At 32.2% G+C, this 22,658-nt stretch overlaps 1 protein-coding gene across 4 annotated transcripts in view; it reads right to left on the bottom strand.

Annotated features, from left to right (window-relative positions):
• Positions 1–21,753, bottom strand: part of LOC139501212 (uncharacterized) — a 76,386-nt gene extending 54,633 nt beyond the window's left edge. For 3 of the 4 annotated variants that reach the window (XM_071290205.1, XM_071290207.1, XM_071290208.1), the window contains exons 1-7: positions 21,584–21,753; positions 13,532–13,632; positions 11,494–11,560; positions 8,899–10,561; positions 7,680–7,850; positions 5,808–5,954; positions 2,176–2,362 (exon numbers count right to left, since the gene is read on the bottom strand). In XM_071290205.1, the coding sequence (XP_071146306.1) occupies positions 2,176–2,362; positions 5,808–5,954; positions 7,680–7,850; positions 8,899–10,561; positions 11,494–11,559 (2,234 nt within the window). In that variant the 5' untranslated portion in view covers position 11,560; positions 13,532–13,632; positions 21,584–21,753. Of the gene's footprint in view, positions 1–2,175; positions 2,363–5,807; positions 5,955–7,679; positions 7,851–8,898; positions 10,562–11,493; positions 11,561–13,531; positions 13,633–21,480; positions 21,539–21,583 lie in introns of those variants that run through there. The other variant, XM_071290206.1, reaches the window with a different exon arrangement.
• Positions 21,754–22,658: the final 905 nt, after the last annotated feature.

Here is a 22,658-nt window from a genome sequence, read left to right as displayed (position 1 = left end):
AAAAATACTTTTGTATTGGAATGGAATCGAAAAATTATGAATAGATATTCTTTTCAAGTGTGAAAAACGTCGACCAAATTTATTCATAATCGGGGGGAACGTCCTTATTAAAATCTGAGACTACTATAATAATCGTCGTCTCCCAACGTATATATATACTTAAATAACTATTTGACCAACGATGTTTAAAATTAAAGACAACGAATTTAATGTTATCTTTCCCTATTTTTGAATGTTATTATAAGTCTGTTCAACTTGCAAGAATACCCCTAAAGCGGACAAATATCCGACAAGCAGTTTATTCTTTAAATTGCTGTCATTGAATATCAAGAAAGAAAATAAATCCCGAAATTGATACTCAATAGTTTTCCTAGAAAATATTCACATCCCTTGGGGATTATTAGTGTACGTCCAGTTGCATATATTTTACATGAATGTTGGAACAATTGTGATGATGACGAATTTCGTCCTTTATTCGAGAACAACCTAATTGATATATAAATCTGTGAGTTTACTATGTTCTTAACTTCGATGAACCAAAGCAAGTTATAAATTGACCTGTATTTAAATCAAATTGTTTCTTTTTTTTCTTCTTCTTCTTTTGGTATACAATAGTCTATCGAATTCGTTGATTACATACTGTTGGCATACGTGGACTAGTCTATTTACAAAACTTTTACCACAATTTACACAAAATGTATGTTTCTTTCTTATGTTCAATGTATACATGTATACATATTTTAAATTGCGCTACTGACTATAGTTCCGTAACTTTCTACCCAGGCGTATGTATACACGAATCGTCGACAAGTGCGCACATTTTTTTAAATCAATAATTCTGGTATGTTCCAATCTGTCCTAAACTATTGACAACGAGTATATATTACATTTTCCCAAATTAACCCTTGGAAAAATATGTAAATAGATTTGTATTTCTTCAATTTTTTTTTTTTTGTATTATTTTTTTTTTACAAATAATATTATTTACACCAGAAATGTTATTTATAAACAAGCGTATGAGTTCAGTAATGACTAGTATATTATATCACTTTCGGACACGGAAGACAAAAATGTATATTATACATGCACCTGATAGTTCAAAATGGAAAGTTATAAGTAACGGTCGTGTACACTGATCAATACCTACAGAAGTGAAACGATGCATGAACTTGCAAGCCCGCCGGACAGGAAATCGATTGAATACCTGGACGTGTCACCTTACACCCCTTCCAATACCTTTGGGAGTAATACCTTTAGCCATGCTGGTGATCCGATGAGGGAAGATCCGAATTTATTTAAATAAAGTTTATTACTTGAAAGAATTATGAACGAATTAGATTTTCGAAAACAATTTCCACGGAACACTTATTTATGATTTGAACTTTGACTTTTTAACTAATTACAATATTAACAGTTTAAAAATAACAGACTATATGGTTATTTAAAAATATGAGACCATTTTCCGTATCAAGTTAGTCAGTCAGATAAAACAACCGTACGATTGACAAGATATCGACACGCAATTACGACTACATCGTTTACTGTAGTTTTGTTCCTTTGTGGTTTATAGACATATCGGGATTTTTCATCGGAGAAGGTGACAAGATGGCGGAGAGCAGAGAACTGATACTCAAAATTTAAAATCGATGGTGATCTCTTATTTAGCGGAATAAAACTTTAATATCTATAAATTTGAGCATTTTTATACAGAATGGACATAATATCAATTTTTGATTTTTTTGCGAAGTTTCCCTTTAAGTAAACATTTGCAAAATCATAATTTATGTTTGAATCTCAAAAGATAAAAGATTTGCGATATTAGTAAATAGTTTCATGATCAAGAAATAGCATTGGATGAAATCGTAGGTTATCCTTTGTAATTGGCTGAAATTATCTAAAACCATGTACATTCATGCAAGTTCATATAAAAAAGATGTGGTATGATTGCCTATGAGACAACTGTCCACAAGAGACCAAAATGACACAGAAATTAACAATTATAGGTCACCGTATGGCCTACAACAATGAGCAAAGCCCATACCGTATAGTCAGCTATAAAAGGCCCGAAATGACAATGTAAAACAATTCAAACGAGAAAACAAACAGCCTATTGAAACATTTATACTGAACAAAGATTGATAAAGGGGAAATAATTTTAGTACCTTAACAACCTACCTAAAATGTTCCTCTCTTATAACTTTATTACATTCTATGCATTCCATCCCATAGAGGTAATCTGGAAACTCTAAATCTAGTCTAATCATTTCATACTTTGGCTTCTTCGAGTACTCCACAAATTTTGATTTAGGTTCAGATAAGACTTCATTTTTCTTTTTCCTTTTCCGGAGCTCTTCCAGGACATCTGCATTGAAAATTTGTAAATATTAGAGAGCATAAAAGAACTATGGGACGTACGGAAGTTTATAGGAGAATAAGGGTAAAACTGAATGCCCACTTCGCTATGGTGGGGGCATCAAAAATATATTTAAATGTCTGTGATTATAGGTGTAATAACACTATTGATTTTCTACTATAACATGTACAGTGATATTGTTGGCTTTTTTCAAAACTACCTCTACCCTTCTTAATTGGGAAAATATGTGTCATTTTCATCAAATTGGGAAATTTAAAATAAACCATGAATTTGACTGAAACTTCAATTCAAGACCCATTTTCAAGAGTCAAATGTGGCTTTAAAATAAGACCTTATTTTATCAGTGATGATACATAAATAGACCCTCAAATCTGCACATATAGTCATTTTAGGCAAGAAAATTGTTTAAATGAGTGTTTTTCAGCATGTTCAGTTTCAATTCATGCATTATTACTACTGAGACTGCACTGTTTGGGAAAAAGTTGTCTTTTTGGGAATAATTATAAGCCATTTTTTTTCAAATTGGGATTCTTTGTCCAGGGGAAAAAACCTGTATTCTCCACTAATTTAAGGCAAACAATATCTCTGATGTATAAGTCTTTGTTTGTTAAATTTGCACTTTTACAAAGATTATGCAGAATTTATCTTAGTTTCCAATAAATAAATATTTGGCAGGAGCAGATTATTAAAGCTTTATCCTGTCCAGTACCACAGACAAAATTACACATAACATGTCTTGCATATAAAAAAAATAACCATCACAATGATCACTAAAAGTTAACCAATCAAATTTTTACATCTTTTTTGTCTATGTGCAAGCTTTAGTAACCATGTAACCTTAAGTTTCCAAAATATTCTATAGAAACCTCAAATAAAAAAAAAACAATGGTACTTTCAAAAAGATATATGCTTATGACTCAGAAATAATTTACTGCAATGAAATGTAGTATAAATTACTTACAACATCAAATTCAAGGGAATTTTTGATTATAACCTTTTTTCATAAACAACTGGATTTGATGTACTTAGTCAATAAGCATTCTGGCAATACAGTCTCCTACCGGGTAAACATTTATTGTAATTGAACAAAATGCTAACTTGTTCTATAACTTGTCATGGTGTAAACAAAAAGAAAATATCAAGTCAATATCTTCAAGCATGACTAAAAACAGTATGGAAAACTTATTATATGAGTGAAAACACTCTTACATTAGATATGATAAATAGTTCTCTAAATTAAATATGATGTAATACAATGTATATATAAAAAAGAAGATGTGGTATGATTGCCAATGAGACATATCTCCACAAAAGACAAAATCTCATATTATTTATGCAAAACATTGAAAGACATTAATAACCGCAGTGAAATTAAAAATGCCAATGATAACACAACAACATACCAAATACAATTTACTTAAAAATGGGAATATAATGAACCAGATGCTCCGCAGGGCACAGCTTTTACGACCGCAGAGGTCAAACCCTGAACAGTTGGGGCAAGCTTAAGTATGGACACAACATTTAAGCTTGATACAGCTTTGAATTTGAATTGTGATTAAATAGTTGACACAACATAGGTTTCTGACACAGAATGAATGTGGTCTAAGAACTTAAACTTAAAAATTCTAAATTGGACATTTACCTTTTAATATGGTCCAATATTCAAAATCTAAATACATGGTTAGATTCAGTATCATAGAACCCCAAGAATTCAATTTTTGATGAAATCAAATAATGTTCGATTTTACAGGCCTCCAGAGATGCAACTAATCGTCGGACCCGTCGGACCTAAGGGGCAGAATTTATGCAGGTCCGGCAAAACTCGTAGCTGTGCAGGACCTGATGGCCGGCAATATTTAAGTCCGCTTGGGTCCGCCAAAACTGAAATCCCCGTCGGCCCCGGCAGAGTATTTTGTTTATAAAATTGCGATCATCTTTAATAAAAGTAAATGTCCTGTTCCTCCGCATTTTCTAACTCCGGGAACCAGTATTTCCGCCCAGTAATAGTCTTTCGTACCTTGTCGTTCTCGCCCAGACAATTCTCCGTATTTCCGTCATGTTTTTTGTTTTAGAAATTTGCTCTCTAGGAAGGAGGTCTATTAAGCATAGTTGAAAAGTTCAGGAAAATATGGGTCTGGCAGAAATTTGATGGGTCTGGCAAAACTTGGTACCCTGTAGGCCCCATTGTCTGACAGGAAAAAGAAACTGTTTGCATCTCTGGGCCTCTACCATTACTTTTTTTCCAATTTGTCCAAAATTTACTTGTCCGAATGAAATTGCTACTTGTCCAAAAAATTTCTATTAAAAATAACCTATTTCACATTTTTAGTTGATTAGGCCAAACTAAATAAATAGTGTGTTTCCTATTTCACCCTGAAAAAAATTAGGTAGGGTAGGTATGTAAAACATTTTATTTTATTAAAAACTTTTTCTTTTTTTCTATCGATGACAGCAGAAAAAAAGGGTTACAAATCAAATAATTTGCCTGCATGTTTTTTTGATATGTAATATAGTACTTAAATAAATCTTCAGCTCTTTTAATTTTCTGTTTTAGTTCTGTGTAAGAAATATGAAAATAAACTAATGCAAATTTTATGCATTTCGTGGGTGGTAATTTAAAATATGTTCTTGCCGATTAATTATCTTAAAGCAGAAATGGCAGTGAAAAATCTGGCATAGTATTATTATGTTTGGCCTCGTTGAACCTAACAATGTAAATGACACATGGGGTATACATGTGGGAACAGATTCCTATCCTTTTATTTCAGTAGTGAACCACATCGCAAACTGATGCTCAGCAGCAGTTTATTATGATTTTTCAAGGGGTACTACTCTTGCATCCTCTGTATTTAATATATATAGATGTGTTTTGATGTTAGACAGAATTAAATCTTGTCCAGTGGTGTTCTGACAATATTAAAATTCCAGGTTTTGAGAAGAGAGTGAGAAATATTTGCTTATTAAATCTATGGAAAAAAAATTGTGGATATTAATAGGACATGATTTTTTTTCTTCTCTAATATAAACTGTTGTGGGACTAGCCAGAGAAATAATAAAATACTTCAAAATCAATTCCAACCTTCCTTTTGTGGTCATAAACCTTATGTTGAAATTTCATAGAGTTCTGTTTACTTATACTAAAGTAATTGTGCGAAAACCAAGAAAAATGCTTATTTGGGCCCTTTTTGGCCCCTTATTCCTAAACCGTTGAGACCAAAACTCCCAAAATCAATCCCAACCTTTCTTTTATAGTCATAAACCTTGTGTATAAATTTCATAGATTTCTATTTACTTATACTAAAGTTAAGAGTGCGAAAACCAAATGTCTTCGGACAACAACGACAACGTCATACCAATAAATGACCAAAAAATTTTCAATTTTAGCGGTTGTATAAAAATTTTAGGATTATACTTAGGTAATAATACAAACCTTTCGAACAATGTTCAGCGATGATATGATTTTGCTTTTTATATTTTGGCCAAGCACCTCTAAATACCATAGGACAAAAATCACATCTTTCCATAGGAAATTTGCGTCTATAAACTTTCGGACTCCGACTTTTCTCCTCATTTAAAGCTAATAAAGAATATAAGTACCAATAAAAATGAGATGTTGATGTTATCACGATTGTCTTGAAGATACAATTAATGTCATTACCTTTTTTATTTTTGGTATCATTAATCCTGTTAATGTCATTACCATTAATGATATTATCTTTGATTTTTTGGTACCATTCATGTTATATTGCATTTGTTTTTTTTTTGGTACCATTCATATTATTTATTACCTTTGTTTTTTTTTTGTACCATTCATGTTGTTGACTTTGGTTTTATTTTGGTACTATAAATGTTATTACCTTTTGCATTATTTTGGTACCATTAATGATATTATCTTTGGTATTTTTTGGTACAATCAATGTTAACACCTCTGTTTTTTGGTACCATTAAGGACATTACCATTGTTTTTTATGGTTCCATGTTTCATGTATTTTACCTTTATTTTTTTTTGTACTTTTATTTATTTATTTTTTTTTTTTATATCAATTAGATTGTTGGTTTTCCCATTTGAATGGTTTTACACTAGTAATTTTGTGGCCCTTTATAGCTTGTTGTTCGGTGTGAGCCAAGGCTCCGTGTTGAAAGCCGTACATTGACCTATAATGGTTTACTTTTTTAAATTGTTATTTGGATTGAGAGTTGTCTCATTGGCACTCACACTGCATCTTCCTATATCAATTCTCTATCTACTACCTACATGACCTACCTTAATCTGTTTTATTCTCCATACACATTTATTTTAACAATGTTAACATTGTTCTGCATAGAATTTTTACAAATAATAACACAAATCTGAGAGGGATTATTTTGATGTCAATAGCTAGCTGAGGAACTGTAGCTCAAAGATCCTTCTGTTATTTTTTGAATATCTTCAGTCCGCAAATAGTAAAAAAATAACAAAGACATAAGAGCTACGGTTCCACAGCTAGTCAACACTGAGTAAACAGTTCCAACCCCAAACATAAACAGATGCATTTGACTCCAAATTTAGTTGACTAGGATAGTCAGTATTCCTGGGAAAGGCATGCAGTTTTATCCAGGGGGTCTCATTAGGGGGGTTCCGATCCCGGATCCGGCTTACTGTTTTGTCAGATTCCCGTATCCCGCTTATACTATGTACGTAGGCAATTCTCATTATTTTGTCATTTCCCGGGTCCCGCTAGACCTTATTTCCTGTTTTCCCCGACACAATAATTTGACTTTCACATGTCACGCTTAAAAAAAATCGGCAAACCAGCGTCACGCTTAGACCCCAATGAGACCCACTATCCAGGTACTCTGGCTTGCTTCAGTAACAAGAAAAGGCCAGAGCAAAACAGCAAATAGTGCTGAAAGTGGCATTAAACACCAATTAATTTATCAATCAATATTATTATTGTTATTGATTCTTTATTTTTTCATATAAATTTTGATTTAATGAAGGGCCATAAAATCATCAAATGAGCTGACTTAGAAAGAAATGGACCATAAATGCAAATGATTACCAATACATCGATCTCTTAATCTATTTCTGGTGGAAAAAATCTCTATGCACAATTTGTAACTGTTTGAAAATTAAGTTGATATAAAAACCCTAAAAACATGACAAAATAGATCCAAACTCATTTTATTGACTTTCATTTTCAATGTGAATGTTCCAAAATCAATCACACTCTGATAAATGTACATTTATTTGTGCATTTGCATAAGGGCGGTTTTCTATCTGACATGGCTCAAATAATTAAGTGAAGAAATCATTAATTACCTGAATCAATTTTAGTAGTTTTTGTCTTCTTGTTTTTCGGTGGCTTCTGTACATAATTTTTAAAGGTATCACATCCTGGACAGCATTTATTAGAACTACATATACCAGCCTTCCATTTAGCTTCTTGAACTTTCTTTTTCTTGGCCTTTTGCATATTTTTGTCAAGTAAACCTGAAAAATACAAAAATAAAGTAAATCCATTGAACAAAACAACAACTCATTGTACATAGAACCTTCAACAGAAACACTAGTAAATAAAAGTTCTTGTAAGCACTGAAGGGTAAAGATTGCTTTAATTTATCAGTGTTACAGCTAATTTCCTTATGCATGTAGAACAAAACTTTGGTTAGCTTGCTTGCTTGGTTTTTATATTGTACGATCCATAGGATAACACCCAATTAAATTCAAATATAATATATTCATGTTAAACAATGCCTATATATATTGTTTAAAGATGTCAATCTTCTTTACAAAGCTTGTATTAACAATTATACAAACAAAGCAAGCAAGCCAAACAAAGTTTTACTTTGCAAGCATTAGGAAATCAGCTGTAAGTTAAAACAAATATTGCATTGTATAACATGTATAAAGCATTGGTTGTGTTCGATAATTCGATTCAATTGCAATTCTAGATAAAGGAAGATAACTCCAATTGATATGACTTGAACTATTGAAAGAACAGATATTTGATTTCTAAACCTTGCACAAATTACGTAATAATAAAATTATAACATCATTTTGTGACTTGAATTTCTGAGCATTTATTATATTGATAACTTTCTGGACCTAAAAAGTGTCATCTTAAGGTGGTACCCAACACTTTCACTAAAATTTATTTGGCTCGTTTAATTTTCATACAATTTTGACAATGTATTTACTTTGACCCTTAAACATTGTTAAACAAAATATAAAAATTTCAAAAATTTTGAACCAACCGTTTTGTCAGAAAAATTACACTGGTTATATAGCAGTTTGACTAACACCAATTTTGATCATTGAGAAGCTTAATATTCCCTTTACAACACAATGTAATTAAAACGTTTAGCTGACTTTACAGAGTTATCTCCCTGTAGTGTTAGGTACCACCTTAAAGCAATTAATATTACTTCTGTAATGCATTAGTTGATGTTTTGTTAAAAAAAAAAACTCACATAGTAAAATAAAAATGCCTTTAAAAAAATTTACGTTTGAAAATTAAAAAAAAAAGCCTAGCATTTACTTTGTGTATTTTCTTGTTCCTTCATAGTCTCCATAACAAATGGAAGCATTCCGATATCCCACTCCTGACAATTGGCTTGACCTCCCTCAACCTGATCATTATCACGAATATAAGATTGAGTTGACGTTCCTGGCATTGACTGATCAGGAATAGCATTTACGTTATGTGTTATTCTGAACAATTCTGATTCAGACATAATCTTATTATTGTGAATGTTTACATTGTCAGTATGTGAACCATACAAGTCTATCTCAGCATGTTCAGACTGAACTGTTGGGTAATTTTCATATGGAATAGTTTCTAATAATTCTGTAGTTCCATCAGGTAATTCAACTTTAACAGTGACAAAATCATTTGATACGGTGCTGTCAGTATCAGATCCATCATGGTAATCCTGTTGACTTGCGTCAGTTCTGTAACTGCTATTGTTATATAATGTTACAGGGGCAATAACTCCCCCTAACTCATTGCTCTCTGATCCATCATGAAAATCCTGCTGACTTGTGTCAGTTTGAACAGTGTTGTAACTGCTATTGTTATATAATGTTACAGGGGCAATAACTCCCCCTAACTCATTGCTTTCTGATACATCATTGCAATCCTGCTGACTTGTGTCAGTTTGAACAGTTCTGTAACTGCTATTGTTATATAATGTTACAGGGGCAATAACTCCCCCTAACTCATTGCTCTCTGATACATCATTGCAATCCTGTTGACTAATGTCAGTTTGAACAGTGGTGTAACTGTTATTTTTATATAAAACAGCACTATAGCTGTTATATGATGGAAAAGGGGAATCAACTCTGTTTAATTCATTATTCTCTGATGAAGCCATAACAGACCCAATCTCAACATGTTCAGCATATTGACCAGTTTCAAAACTATTTTGCTCGTTTCTAGATATTCTTACACCATCAGTTTGAACAGTGTTGTGACTGTTATCAATTAAAGATGTTATAGGGGAAACAACTCTGTATAATTCATTATTCTTAGATAACTCCCTCTCAGAGCCGATTTCAATATATTGAACTGTTTCAGAACTATTTTCCTTGTTTTCAGTTATTCTTAAACCACCAGTTTGATCATTGTTGTAACTGTTATCAATAACTGATGACACCATCTCAGAGCCAATTTCAACATATTGAACTGTTTCACTTAAACAATCAGTTTGAACAGTGTTGTAATTGTTATCATTATATGATGCTATAGGGGAAATAACTCTGGATAATTCGTTGCTCTCAGATGAAACCATCTCATTGCCAATTCCAACATCTTGAATTGTTTCAAAACTGTTTTCTTCTTCTCCATCTATTATTATACCATGTTCTTTTGCCAAATTATCATCTAAATGTTCTATATCTATTTTTTCAAAACTATTCTCTACTTCTCCAATTATTTGTATACAATGTTTTTCAGCCGAATTTTCATCATTAACAATTTCTAAATCTAAATCAGTATGTTCATTCTCAAAAATGTCTTGTGAAGTGCAACTATTCGAATCTCCATCAAAGTGATTGCCGCCCTCAGGAATAGTAACTGACCAATAAGAATCATGAATAGTTCCTGTTCCTATGACAACACCACTATCAGCTACTTCAACAGTAAACTCCTCTGGTTTTGTAGAAGCCAACACTTTCTGTCTCAGTGCCTTTACATGCTGAAGCTTAAAATACAAAAAATAAACAATAAAATAAACACCAAGCCCATTCAAACTTTTTTGTAGGTTTTTTTTATGTTGTACTGCTACACACAAAAAGTGACATGTTACACCATTGTCCCCTAGGTTAGGGGGAAGATTTGACCCCAGCAAACATGTTTAACCCAACCACATTCTGCTTATGCCTGTCCCATCTTCAGGAGTCTGAAATTCAGTGCTTGTAGTTTGCTGCTGTATACATATTTGTTTTTCGTTTACTATTTACTTCTTAAATCCGGTGTTAGTTTTCTCGTTTTAATATTGTTTTACAGGAGTCATTTCCTGGCCTTTTATAGCATACTATTTGATATGAGTTAAACTCATTATTGAAGGGTAAATGTGAAACGCAGAAATTGGCTACACCAAACATGTTTAATCCAACCACATTCTGCATGTGCCTGTCCCATTTCCAGGTGTCTGTTATTCAGTGGTTGTTGTTATTTAATATTTGATTTTTGTTTTTTACATAAATCAGGCCGTTAGTTTTTTCGTTTGAATATTGTTTTACATATTAAAGTAATTTCCTGACCTTTTACAGAATACTATTTGGTACGAGTTTAACTCATTGTTGAAGGGTGAATGTGACACACAAGATTTCGCACCAGCATCGATCAAACCTGTTTAACCTCACCCAATGCATGTGCCTGTCCCCTTTTCAGGAGTCTGGTAATTAAGGGGTTGTTATTTGATGCTGTATATCATATTTGTTTTTAGTTTTTTGTTTTGTACATCAATCAGTCTGCGTGGTTTCTCGTTTGAACATGTTGAATTGTTTAAAATAAATCATTTCACATGGAAATCAGGAATGTGTCAAAGAGACAGGTTAAATTGAGAAAATAAAAATGCCTGACTGAGCATGCTGAGTGTATGTATAATATCTCATCTTAGTGAGTATTTACCTGCTTTATTGCCCTTCGTTTTCTGTGATAAGGAAGAGTCCAGCAATTTCTTTTCAATTTTGGCATCCTAACAATAACAAAAACAGTTATATATATATAGCCAAAATTTTCACATTCGTTGGATTGTTGATTAATTATTATTTGCTTAATGTTCAGTGGCAAATATTCCATGCATATTCAGGGCAATAACAAGTTAATAATAAATACAAAAGATAGGTCCTCAAAGACTGGAATGATTGATGGGAAATGAAAAAAATGCCACTAACATAACTTAAAAAAGACAAACTATATTATCATGATTATGGGACAAAATTTAGCATTACAACAGACCCCCTTCTCTTTGTAAGGATTTTTTTAACGTGCAGAGAGTATTGCATTCTTTAAAGTCATAAGAAACCTCAAAGTAAAAAAAAATAATGCATATGTTTTTTTATAACTCAATGGATAGTTTTCATTATAAAACTTATGTACATATACTTTTTTTCTGAAGAAAATTCTTTAATTTATTCATATTTAGAAGAAGTTTACTTTATTTTAATTGCTTCCTTCCAGGAAGCAATTCCCCCAACATATTTTGCGTATGCAACGTGACCTCAGTGTGACCCATCTCGTAAAAACACGGTGATCCCAATACGCATGAATGTCCTTAAAATAAACTATTATCTGAATTTACATGTTAAACACGTGCTCAATTTCCATGCTTTTTTGTTGATTTTTTGTCGATTGTTGACAAACAGGATACCTTTGTTAACCTTCGGCTTCAAAACACAAACTTTAATTACCTGCCATATTTTCACAACAACACAGACCGATTGAAATAAAAAATTGACGATTATACGAGATTTACACTAAAACAAGAATGTGTCCACAGTACACGGATGCCCCACTCACACTATCATTTTCTATGTTTAAAGGACTGTGAAATTGGAATAAATTCTCTAATTTGGCATTAAAATTAGAATGATCTTATCAAAGGGAACATGTATACTAAGTTTCAAGTTGATTGGACTTCTACTTTATCAAAAACTACCTTGACCAAAAACTTTAACCTGAAATTTGCACTATCATTTTCTATGTTCAGTGAACCGTAAAATTGGGGTCAAAACTCTAATTTGGCATTTAAATTAGAAAGATCATATCATAGGGCACATGTATACTAAGTTTCAAGTTGATTGGACTTCAACTTCATCAAAAACTACCTTGACCAAAAACTTTAACCTGAAGCCAAAAACTTTAACCTGAAATTTGCACTATCATTTTCTATGTTCAGTGAACCGTAAAATTGGGGTCAAAACTCTAATTTGGCATTTAAATTAGAAAGATCATATCATAGGGCACATGTATACTAAGTTTCAAGTTGATTGGACTTCAACTTCATCAAAAACTACCTTGACCAAAAACTTTTACCTGAAATTTGCACTATCATTTTCTATGTTCAGTGAACCGTAAAATTGGGGTCAAAACTCTAATTTGGCATTTAAATTAGAAAGATCATATCATAGGGCACATGTATACTAAGTTTCAAGTTGATTGGACTTCAACTTCATCAAAAACTACCTTGACCAAAAACTTTAACCTGAAGCCAAAAACTTTAACCTGAAATTTGCACTATCATTTTCTATCAGTGAACCGTAAAATTGGGGTCAAAACTCTAATTTGGCATTTAAATTAGAAAGATCATATCATAAGGAACATGTGTACTAAGTTTCAAGTTGATTGGACTTCAACTTCATCAAAAACTACCTTGACCAAAAACTTTAACCTGAAGCGGGACAGACGGACGAACGAACAGACGAACGAACGAACGAACGAACAGACGGACGAACGGACGCACAGACCAGAAAACATAATGCCCCTCTACTATCGTAGGTGGGGCATAAAAATGATAAATTTGTGTTCAGAAGACTAAGTTCATTATTTGTATGCATTGGTTCAAGAATTGGAAGAACATAATTTTTCACTGGTTACTCGTTTCTTATGACTTTAAATAAGAGCAGTTACAATAGTATTTCCTAGTTTTAGAATCATTAATACTTACCTGACTTATATCCTTAGAAACGATTTTCCATCTTCAAGTCATGATGATAGAGAAGTACCAATATTAACCAAAGATATGAAGATATCTTGGAATGATGAAACCTGAAAGTAAAAAAATTAGACAGACTAGAGCTTTCAAACTAAAATTTTGTTCACATCATTTAATATAAAAAAGAAAATGTGGTATGCTTGCCAATGAGACAGCTCTTCACAAGAAATATATTTATTATGTTCATTGTGTGTTAATTTGTGTTACTATGTTTTTTTTATTGAGTTCAGCAATTCCAATAGTCATATAGTCATGATAGTCTTTTATCTGAAGCAATTTAGCTCTTTTTTCTAATGCCATGCCCTTTAATTCGGACGCCATGTATTTTTTTTTCAGACACCATACCCTTTTTCTTATGAAAAATTTGACGCAGGTCATTCATTAGGAGGCAGTACCCGGTACTTTTACCCTCCTATGTTATTGACAAGTACCGCCTAAATGTAGGAATTTTTATATAAGATAATCGTGGAATAAATTGAAAAGTACCACCTAGAAACGTGGAAAGTACCAGTCAACATGAAAGATAATGAAACCCCTGTTGACGCCATGTGCCTTTTAGCTTTATCTACATCAAGATCGAGTTGTGGTACAATGTATTGTTTTTCTTTGCTGAAAGAAGAACAACAAGCAATGACTTAAGTTGGTTGCATGTTATTTCATGAAGACAATATTTATCACTTCCACGAGACTCGAAAGCGTGCATTATTTAAATCATTTAGTTTTGGCAAAATAAGTGTGTTACTCCATTAGAACGCCTGAAGTAAATTTGCAATCCATTTATTACATTGAAAAACATCATATTCCTTTTTAAATTGCGTGCCAAACAGTGTTTATTTTTTTGGTTAGTTTTCTTCATATGCCATTGAAATATTTGTACGAAGTAGGGGTCGGAGTCAACAAACATGACAAACAGACCAGCTATAAACGAAATCCAGAATCTTATGATAATGACTACAGACCCATGAATGGCACAGCTGACAATAAAATATTGATCCCAAAAAGAACATAAAAGTATGTAATCAAAAGGCATTAACATACTTTTGGTTAGATTAACCTGATTAATGTAGTTCCATGTAGTTCTGGTTTCTCAAAATTTACATAGATTCAAAAACCTTTGGTTTTCCAGTTCGAATACTAGACATTTTTTGGGGCACTTCATAGCTTGCTGTTTGGTGTGAGCCAAGGCTTCAATTTGTGTCCAACATAACATTGACTTTTTAATTTTGTTGCATTTTAATGCATTTTAATGTATTTTCAATATTTTCATGATTAATCATAGCCAGTGCATTAGTCCAAATGGAAGAGTTCGCAACAAAAATAAGTAGAGGCTCCCAAAAGCCTGAATTGCTCACCTGACTCTTCTTGGGTTTTTGAAATCATATAAAAAAAGATAAAATTTGGCTACAAAGTAAAAACACTTGGCCACCACCTCATTAGGAAAGGAACATTTGTGCTATGTTTGATTTCATTCAATTCAGTGGTTCTCTAGAAGAAGACTTTTGTATGCATTTCCCATAGGTTCCTATGTTAAACAAAGTCACCCCACTGGTGGCCATCTTGGATGTTGGATCGGCTACAAAGTAGCAACACTTGGTCATCACCTCATAAGGAACAATCATACTATGTTTGGTTTCATTCCATAGAGTGGTTCTCTAAAAGAAGTCATTTGTATGCATTTCCCATAGGGTCCTATCATCCTATGTTAAACTAAGTCCCCTACTGGCGGCCATCTTGGATGATGGATCGGCTACAAAGTAACAACACATGGTCAGCACCTCATAAGGAACATTCATGCCATGTTTGGTTTCATTCCATTCAGTGGTTCTCTAAAAGAAGTCATTTGTATGCATTTCACATAAAGTCCTATGTTTAACTAAGTCCCCCGCTGGTGGCCATCTTGGATGATGGATCGGCTACACAGTAACAACATATGGTCAGCACCTCATGAGGAACATTCATGCCATGTTTGGTTTAATTCCATTCAGTGGTTCTCTAGAAGAAGTTCAAAATGTAAAATGTTAACGACAACGAAGGGTGACGGACAACGACGCCAGACGACGGACGCCAGGTGATGAGAAAAGCTCACTTGGCCCTTCAGGCCAGGTGAGCTAAAAATACTAAATATCCTTTCTAGAATCTGATGTCATTCAGTCAGGGGTACTACTTGTACAAGTAACTTTTATTTACTTGAAAAATTAAAAAAATATACACATACATGTATAAGTTAATTATAATGTTTGAATAATCTCCCATTAATTTTCTCAAAAATTTACTTGTATAAGTAAATTTTTTTTACAATTCCACAAAAATTCTCAAGTTTTGAGATGTAAATTATGCCTTTGATTATTTTTTTGAGGTAAGCTCATAATTTTTTGTTAGAGTTCAATGTTTCATCTCATTAATTCAACTAAGAAACTGATTGCGCAAAGATCTTAAGTATTTGTGCAAGGCCTTCAAAAATTGCCCCTGGGGGCTTGTAAATGAGCAGCATTCCTAAGATAACAGACAAATGGGATTGTCATTGTCCATGAAATTACACCTAAAAGATCAGTAAAGGCATTTGCAAAGGGCAGACAATTTAAAATTCTATTAGAGCAAATAAATCCTAAGAATTCAAGAAAAGAAGATAGGATGACTTTTTACTTATACAAGTAAAAAAATCTGCAAGTCTAACATGTCTAAGGGACAAAACTAACCCGTTTTTTTTTTTACCTATTCAATGATTAAAAATTACTTGTATAAGTAGTACATTAATGTAGTACCCGGGCTGACTGTCATTATTATTTGGATTAACCTAGTGCCAGGAATAAAATGGTAACATAATCAGTCAGAGCTCAGACATAAAGAAGTCTGAATCTGCTTTTGACTCATAGAGGTCTAAATTTGTAAGTTTTAGGATTTGTCTCCCTTTAATGCAAGACAAAATACGACTTTAATAAGTCAAATATTGTTAAGCAAGAAATAATTGACCAGAATCAAAAAGTTGCAAATATCGACTCCTACAAGTCGATAAGTTATCAAAATTGGTTAACTTCAAGACCCACAGGTCATGCATCTATATCTAAATCAAATAATGACAACATTGAAAGACAATGCATGCTATGTTTTCTAAAGAAAAATATGAATGAGAGTCTAAAAAATCGTAGATAATGTTAATTAACCTTACAATGCAACCACCTGAAACCACACCTAATGAGATAAACAGCTGTGTTTAGTAAGGATGTTCAATTAGATAATTAAATATAGATAGCTCAAGTCCTTGTGAACTCTCAGACAGGTTTTTGCTGTCATAGGTGGTGTACTTTGGCCACCAAGTAAAATTAAGTTTTTTCATCAACATAAATAGACCTAAACAAGTCTGTCATTTTCTGACTTACAATGTAGATAAGTCGAAAATTGAAAACACATTTTTATATTAAATACTGACATGAAACTGTAAATTCAGAAATTATTGCGTGCATTTATTTTTGCGATTTTGTCATTTTAGACTTAAATGCAATTTTAATTATTTCGGTTTTGAGAAAAATCCTGTTTAATTCATATATTTTTTTAAATTAATGCGTTTACAACTCTGTTGCATTTTTCGCAATAATAAAAACCTCGCAATAATTTCTGAATTTACAGTACATATGTTTTGACTCCTTTAAGTCAAAAACAAAAATAGACTTGTTAATTCTCATTCTAAATTTTATTGTTAATGTCTGAGCTCTGACTGATAATTCATAAACATGATAAAGGAGGGTGGTAATTAGGAAAGTGATGGTCATACCTGATCATGAGGAATAACGGTAAAAATTCTTGCCAAATGACGTGAACAATAATTTTTGATGCACTTTTTTTACCATGTTTAGGTGATAAAAAGATCAACTGATTCTGACAAATCATCAAATTTTGTCAAAAAAATAATGGTTGCTGTAATTGTTTGACACCTTATTGTTTTAAGTTGATCATGGTAATATTCCAACTAATTTGATGCTAAAGGTAGCCGAAAAATGACTGTTTGATGACTGACGGATGTTAGAATCATCATTTCATTCAGAAATTTATCATGTTTATAAACAAAAACTAGTCCAAATAATTATGACATCTTGAAAGGCTATTATATTTTTTTTTCTTTGACGCCGTACAGTCACAGGAAGGCAACAAAGCAAAAATTTAAATAGCCTTCCAAGACGTTATATTATTATGGCAGGTGTAGCGCATACCTGCATGCAGGTACGAATAGTAAAATTGCTGTTCATAGGCTAGCTACGCCTACCCACATCCGGATTTTATAATAAAATGCCATCGGATCGAGAATAAAACGTGAAATATATACAGAATTTTTCGCAATTAGTGAATAAATTGATTAAAACTACTTAGAAATGTTATAATTATTTATATATCATAGGTAAGTGAACATGGTGAACAGTTTACTAAATTTATACTTCGGCTTCATCATTGACATGTAAATTTATAACTTGTGAAATTTATATGGACCATAATTTGCTATTGGGCTCGTTTCCTATAACGATAGAAAAGTGATAAAAATGTCTATTACTGTAAGAAAAGTTGTAAGTACATCTAAAGATGCCTTTATTTTTATCAACATACAAGTGTATGCTACTCTTCCCTAGAAAAAAAATTGAAATTAACAAATTTCAAAGATTATACGACCTAATTTTTGTGTCGTTTCTTGCGTTACTTGTCGCTTCCGAAGTGCATAATGCTGACTGATTTATAGATAATCTTCAACAGCAAATTCGTAACTTTTGCTTTCAAATAATAAAGAACATCTACCAATAAGAATAGTCAGAAGAAAATGCCGAGAACTATAAGTATTTTTGTAGCAGGTGTAAGTACACTAGGCGTTACTTCAGTTACCGATTTCGTAACGCAAATTTTAGATGATGTAATCTGCTTTGTTGTAATAGAATTCTTTATAACAATATGCAAATATGAACTCTCACGAGATGTTCAAACAGGTAAATCAGAGATGATTTACATTCTAGTTTTGTTCTTCGTAATAATTAAGTTAGAAAATGACGTTATCCTTATGCGTTACATTTCACACGAAACAAAAGTCCAGTTATTTCCTTTTTTTTTTATTAAAATTGTTTTTGTTGTTTTAGTTCTAATCATTTCCGGTCATACGTGAAACATGTGACTAACATGTGATCACGCCCTTACGGCTGGATATACGAAATACTAGGTCTAAACATTGTTTTTGTTTCCAACAGGATGTTAGCAAACATAATCTGTAGACTTGTTTCGTCTTGTTACAAAAAGGAAAATACAATTTTCAAAGAGATTGCGCCGGGGGTCTATTATTTTTCCTATGTGCATAATGTTACATACGATCTTGTGTGGAAATAAATTCCCAATGACTTGACAAAATCGATTTTAGATTTGACGATGTTATAACACACTTCGTTTCCGGATAACGATGTAAAGGGTCCTTGGAAAATTCAATCGAAATTACGTCTCTTATAATTGTTCCGATGCTCGTTGGATTGATTTTGCTTCAGCAGTAAATATTACTGGATATTTTAGGTGAATTAAGATAATTTAATAAAAAATACATGGTAATATACCGTTACACTTGGAATGTACAAATTTGGTATCTTTGTCACAATTTTTAATTATTTTTTTTTTATTCATGTTCTGCAAACACTTTTCAGAAATGCAATAAACTTGTCAAAGGAGAAGTTAACTTTTACCATGCATGACTTGAAAGGAAGTACTTTATTGATTTTAGCCCACTAAAGTAGGTTAAAATGTGGAAACCATGTAGATGGTGTACAGGTCACAAATATCACATGGTGCCTATTTTAAAGATTTTAATTCCAAGTTCAAAGGTTTTTTTCTTTACTGGATTTAAAGAATTTTACATTGCCAATGATTTGGAATAAACTGTATATAACTGGAATTTCAAAACCAAATATAAATATATTTTTTTGGCTAAAACATCAAGATACAACGATTATGGTATCCTGTATCAATGAAGAAAATATGAAAATTTCTGAATAAATTGTACTAATTGTTTTCAAAACAAGCACATACATGACATATTTAGGAGTTTTATAATACTGTTACGTTTAAGATGGATTTTAAGAAAAAGTATACTGTTCAGATTATTTTAAGCAGATTTTGCAATAAAATAAAACTAAAAAAATGCTTTCGGTTTCTTATGCATGGTTTCCTGTCGCGTTTAAAAAAAACTTAAATCTAACATCGAAAATAGATTTTTAATATAAACATGAAGCAAGTAACACTAGTAATGATGTTCATTTATGTCTTTTGAAATATATTGTGCAAAATAAAGAAAATAAAGATTGGTTTCCTGTTTGGTTTCCTTTCACGTAAATGGTGAATCAAAATGTATTAATTTTTTCTTGAAAAACTCAATTGTTCCAATATTAATACTATTCTAACACCAACACAAACCACAGAATAAAGTTAAAGTTTTAGAACTTATAAAAAAGGATACAAAAAGAAACCAAAGACCGAATACCAAATTATGGTCCATATATATGATATCTGAACATCTGTATTTGGTCTCATTTGCCAGAGTTCAGTCACAGCGGAACAAATCATTAATCGACAAGAGGGAACGGTGACACATAGCCACCTGACCCTCTGTTACAGTATCATGAATTAGAACAGTCAATTAATTTTATACAATTAAAGTTTGCGAGGGAAGCAAAACGTTTATTTCATCATCTTCTGTTTTACATTTTACTAAAAGATTACTTTTTAAATCTCATATGGGTATTATTCAAATTCAGTAAAATTTAATTGTTTTAAATTTGCATTTACATTTTACAATGTTTTATAATAGTATTAATTTTTATCATGTCTATTTTGTTTGTACAGGGACTTTCTATACTTTACTAGAAAGTCCCTGAGGGACTGTACAGTTTCATTTTTCATCAGTGTGCATTTAATTTGCAATTTTTATTATGTATAATTATTGAATAAATACAATTTAAAAACATAATATTTCTACATCAATTAACATCAGTTTTCATCATTTTACATTAATTAACATCCAGAACTCCTCCTTCTTTTGCTACACGAAATCCCCATATTATCGATAATTTCCATTTATATTTCACGTTACATTGTAACCCGAATAATTCAGTCGTTACATTCCGCTGATATACGAAGGCTACATTAACGCCTTAATGTCTTCCTCGATCAAGACCGACAACGGGAAAATTCACACCGCTATGCAAAATGGGAACTTTGATTTAAATTGGCAGCAAAAGAAGGAGGAGTTCTGGATGTTAATTGATGTTAAATGATGAAAACTGATGTTAATTGATGTTAATTAATTATTATCAGGTTTGTGTTAATTGAACACACGTGTGTGGCAAGACAATTACAAGACAGTTGCGCAGACTCATTATCCTGATCGCCGCCGATTGGCTCTCTCTCACAGAGAGCAGGCGAAGCAGTCAATGATCATAAGGAGTTCAAGCCCTCTTGTGGTAGAAAATCGGACAAGGAAAGGCCTTGAATTATTTGAGTTAGTTACATTCCCGATCCGATGGCATTTATTTATAAAACCAGATGTGGGTACGCCTAGCCTACGAATGTCAATTTGACTAAATGTATTCGTACCCGCAGACACTGCCTATTATTATTTGGACTAAACAAAAACATGAAAGAGGAAGTAAAATTAAAAATATAAATAATTAAATTGTATGTTTCTTGCTTAAGTTGGATTGTTGCACCTTAGATATGATCTATAGAAACCGCATTTTACTCTGGGACTACTTTTTTCATCAACATGCTGTTACCGTATAAACTTGCTTTTTATCTCCTGACATTTATATTGCAGTAAAACGATAGCTTTGTTTTGCGAGCAACAAATAAACTGTTGTACGAGTACACAATGTAATTTGGGGACGACTTACGGCGCTTGCATCCACAACGTCAACGTGTTCGTGTCAGGCGTGTACCAGCGGCCATTTTGAATAATCAGAAATTTTACATTCTACGCTTTAAAAATATCCTTACCGTGTAGTATAAACAATTGATCTACAAAATGAAATGAATTACATAAATCATGTCAAATCTTTTTAGATGACAACATAATCTGGAGCCTAATTAAAAAGTTCAAACAATAATTATGATGGTAGGTTTCTAACAGGGGAAAGTATCGTACATTATTGTATTAGTTTCTCACTAATCTTTCTCCTATAAAATCGGAGAACCTCATCTTATGAATTCGTATTAAAGTTCACGGCCTGGAAATATGAATTTGGCCACAATAACAGGGGATATTGATTTGATTACATACAGTTTTTTCGTCAAACGTTTAAACCAGATAGAAGACATTTACAAATTTCGACTCTAATGAAGCTACCTTCTTTTTCTTCTTCTTTATGTAAATCCCTCCAGCGTTGGAGCACACACAGCTAGCTGTGTTCCCTTAACGGATTAGTTTTTTTTTTAAATGTTAACATGGGAGCCAAGAAGAGCAAGCCAAAATACTATGCATTTAGAAGATGCTACAGATGGTTATTTTCTATCTAATGTTGATATCTCTGTTAATAAGCAATGATATATATTTTTGCGTTATAAGAGTTAGTTCTACATTGTACTCAAATTTTTAAAGTCTTGCAGTACACACGTTCAGGCTTGTATAAATGGTGTATATTATAGTTAAGCAAGCAGATATTAACGTTCTAAATATTTATGCATAAACATCACACTAAAGTATTTTAACGGCAACTATTTTACTATTTATGATATATATCAGATATAGACACATGGTGGTAAATATTATCATTAGTGTCTTTATGGGGAGCTTTGATACCAGTAACCTAGGGAAGTGTTATATCTCGGCTGATAGTCTCTTGTTGTGAATTTCATAGCAGTATATTCTGGACATATTTTCAATCTTTCCAAGTATTTCTGGGTTGTTCGGTATAATGTTCAGATTTGCGAAGCTTTGACAGTCTACTATAAGATGATAAGTGTACATATTGCCTCACGGTTACTGAAGTGAGTTGCCCATGTTGATTCAGATATAATACTCACTATAAAGTTCTTAATTGGAGTATATAATGCTATCCTGATGTGCATATAC

The sequence above is a fragment of the Mytilus edulis genome, chromosome 13 (assembly GCF_963676685.1).
Source record: "Mytilus edulis chromosome 13, xbMytEdul2.2, whole genome shotgun sequence".
In the NCBI taxonomy this organism is placed as follows: Eukaryota; Metazoa; Mollusca; class Bivalvia; order Mytilida; family Mytilidae; genus Mytilus; species Mytilus edulis.
This window is presented reverse-complemented; position numbering and strand designations above follow the sequence as displayed.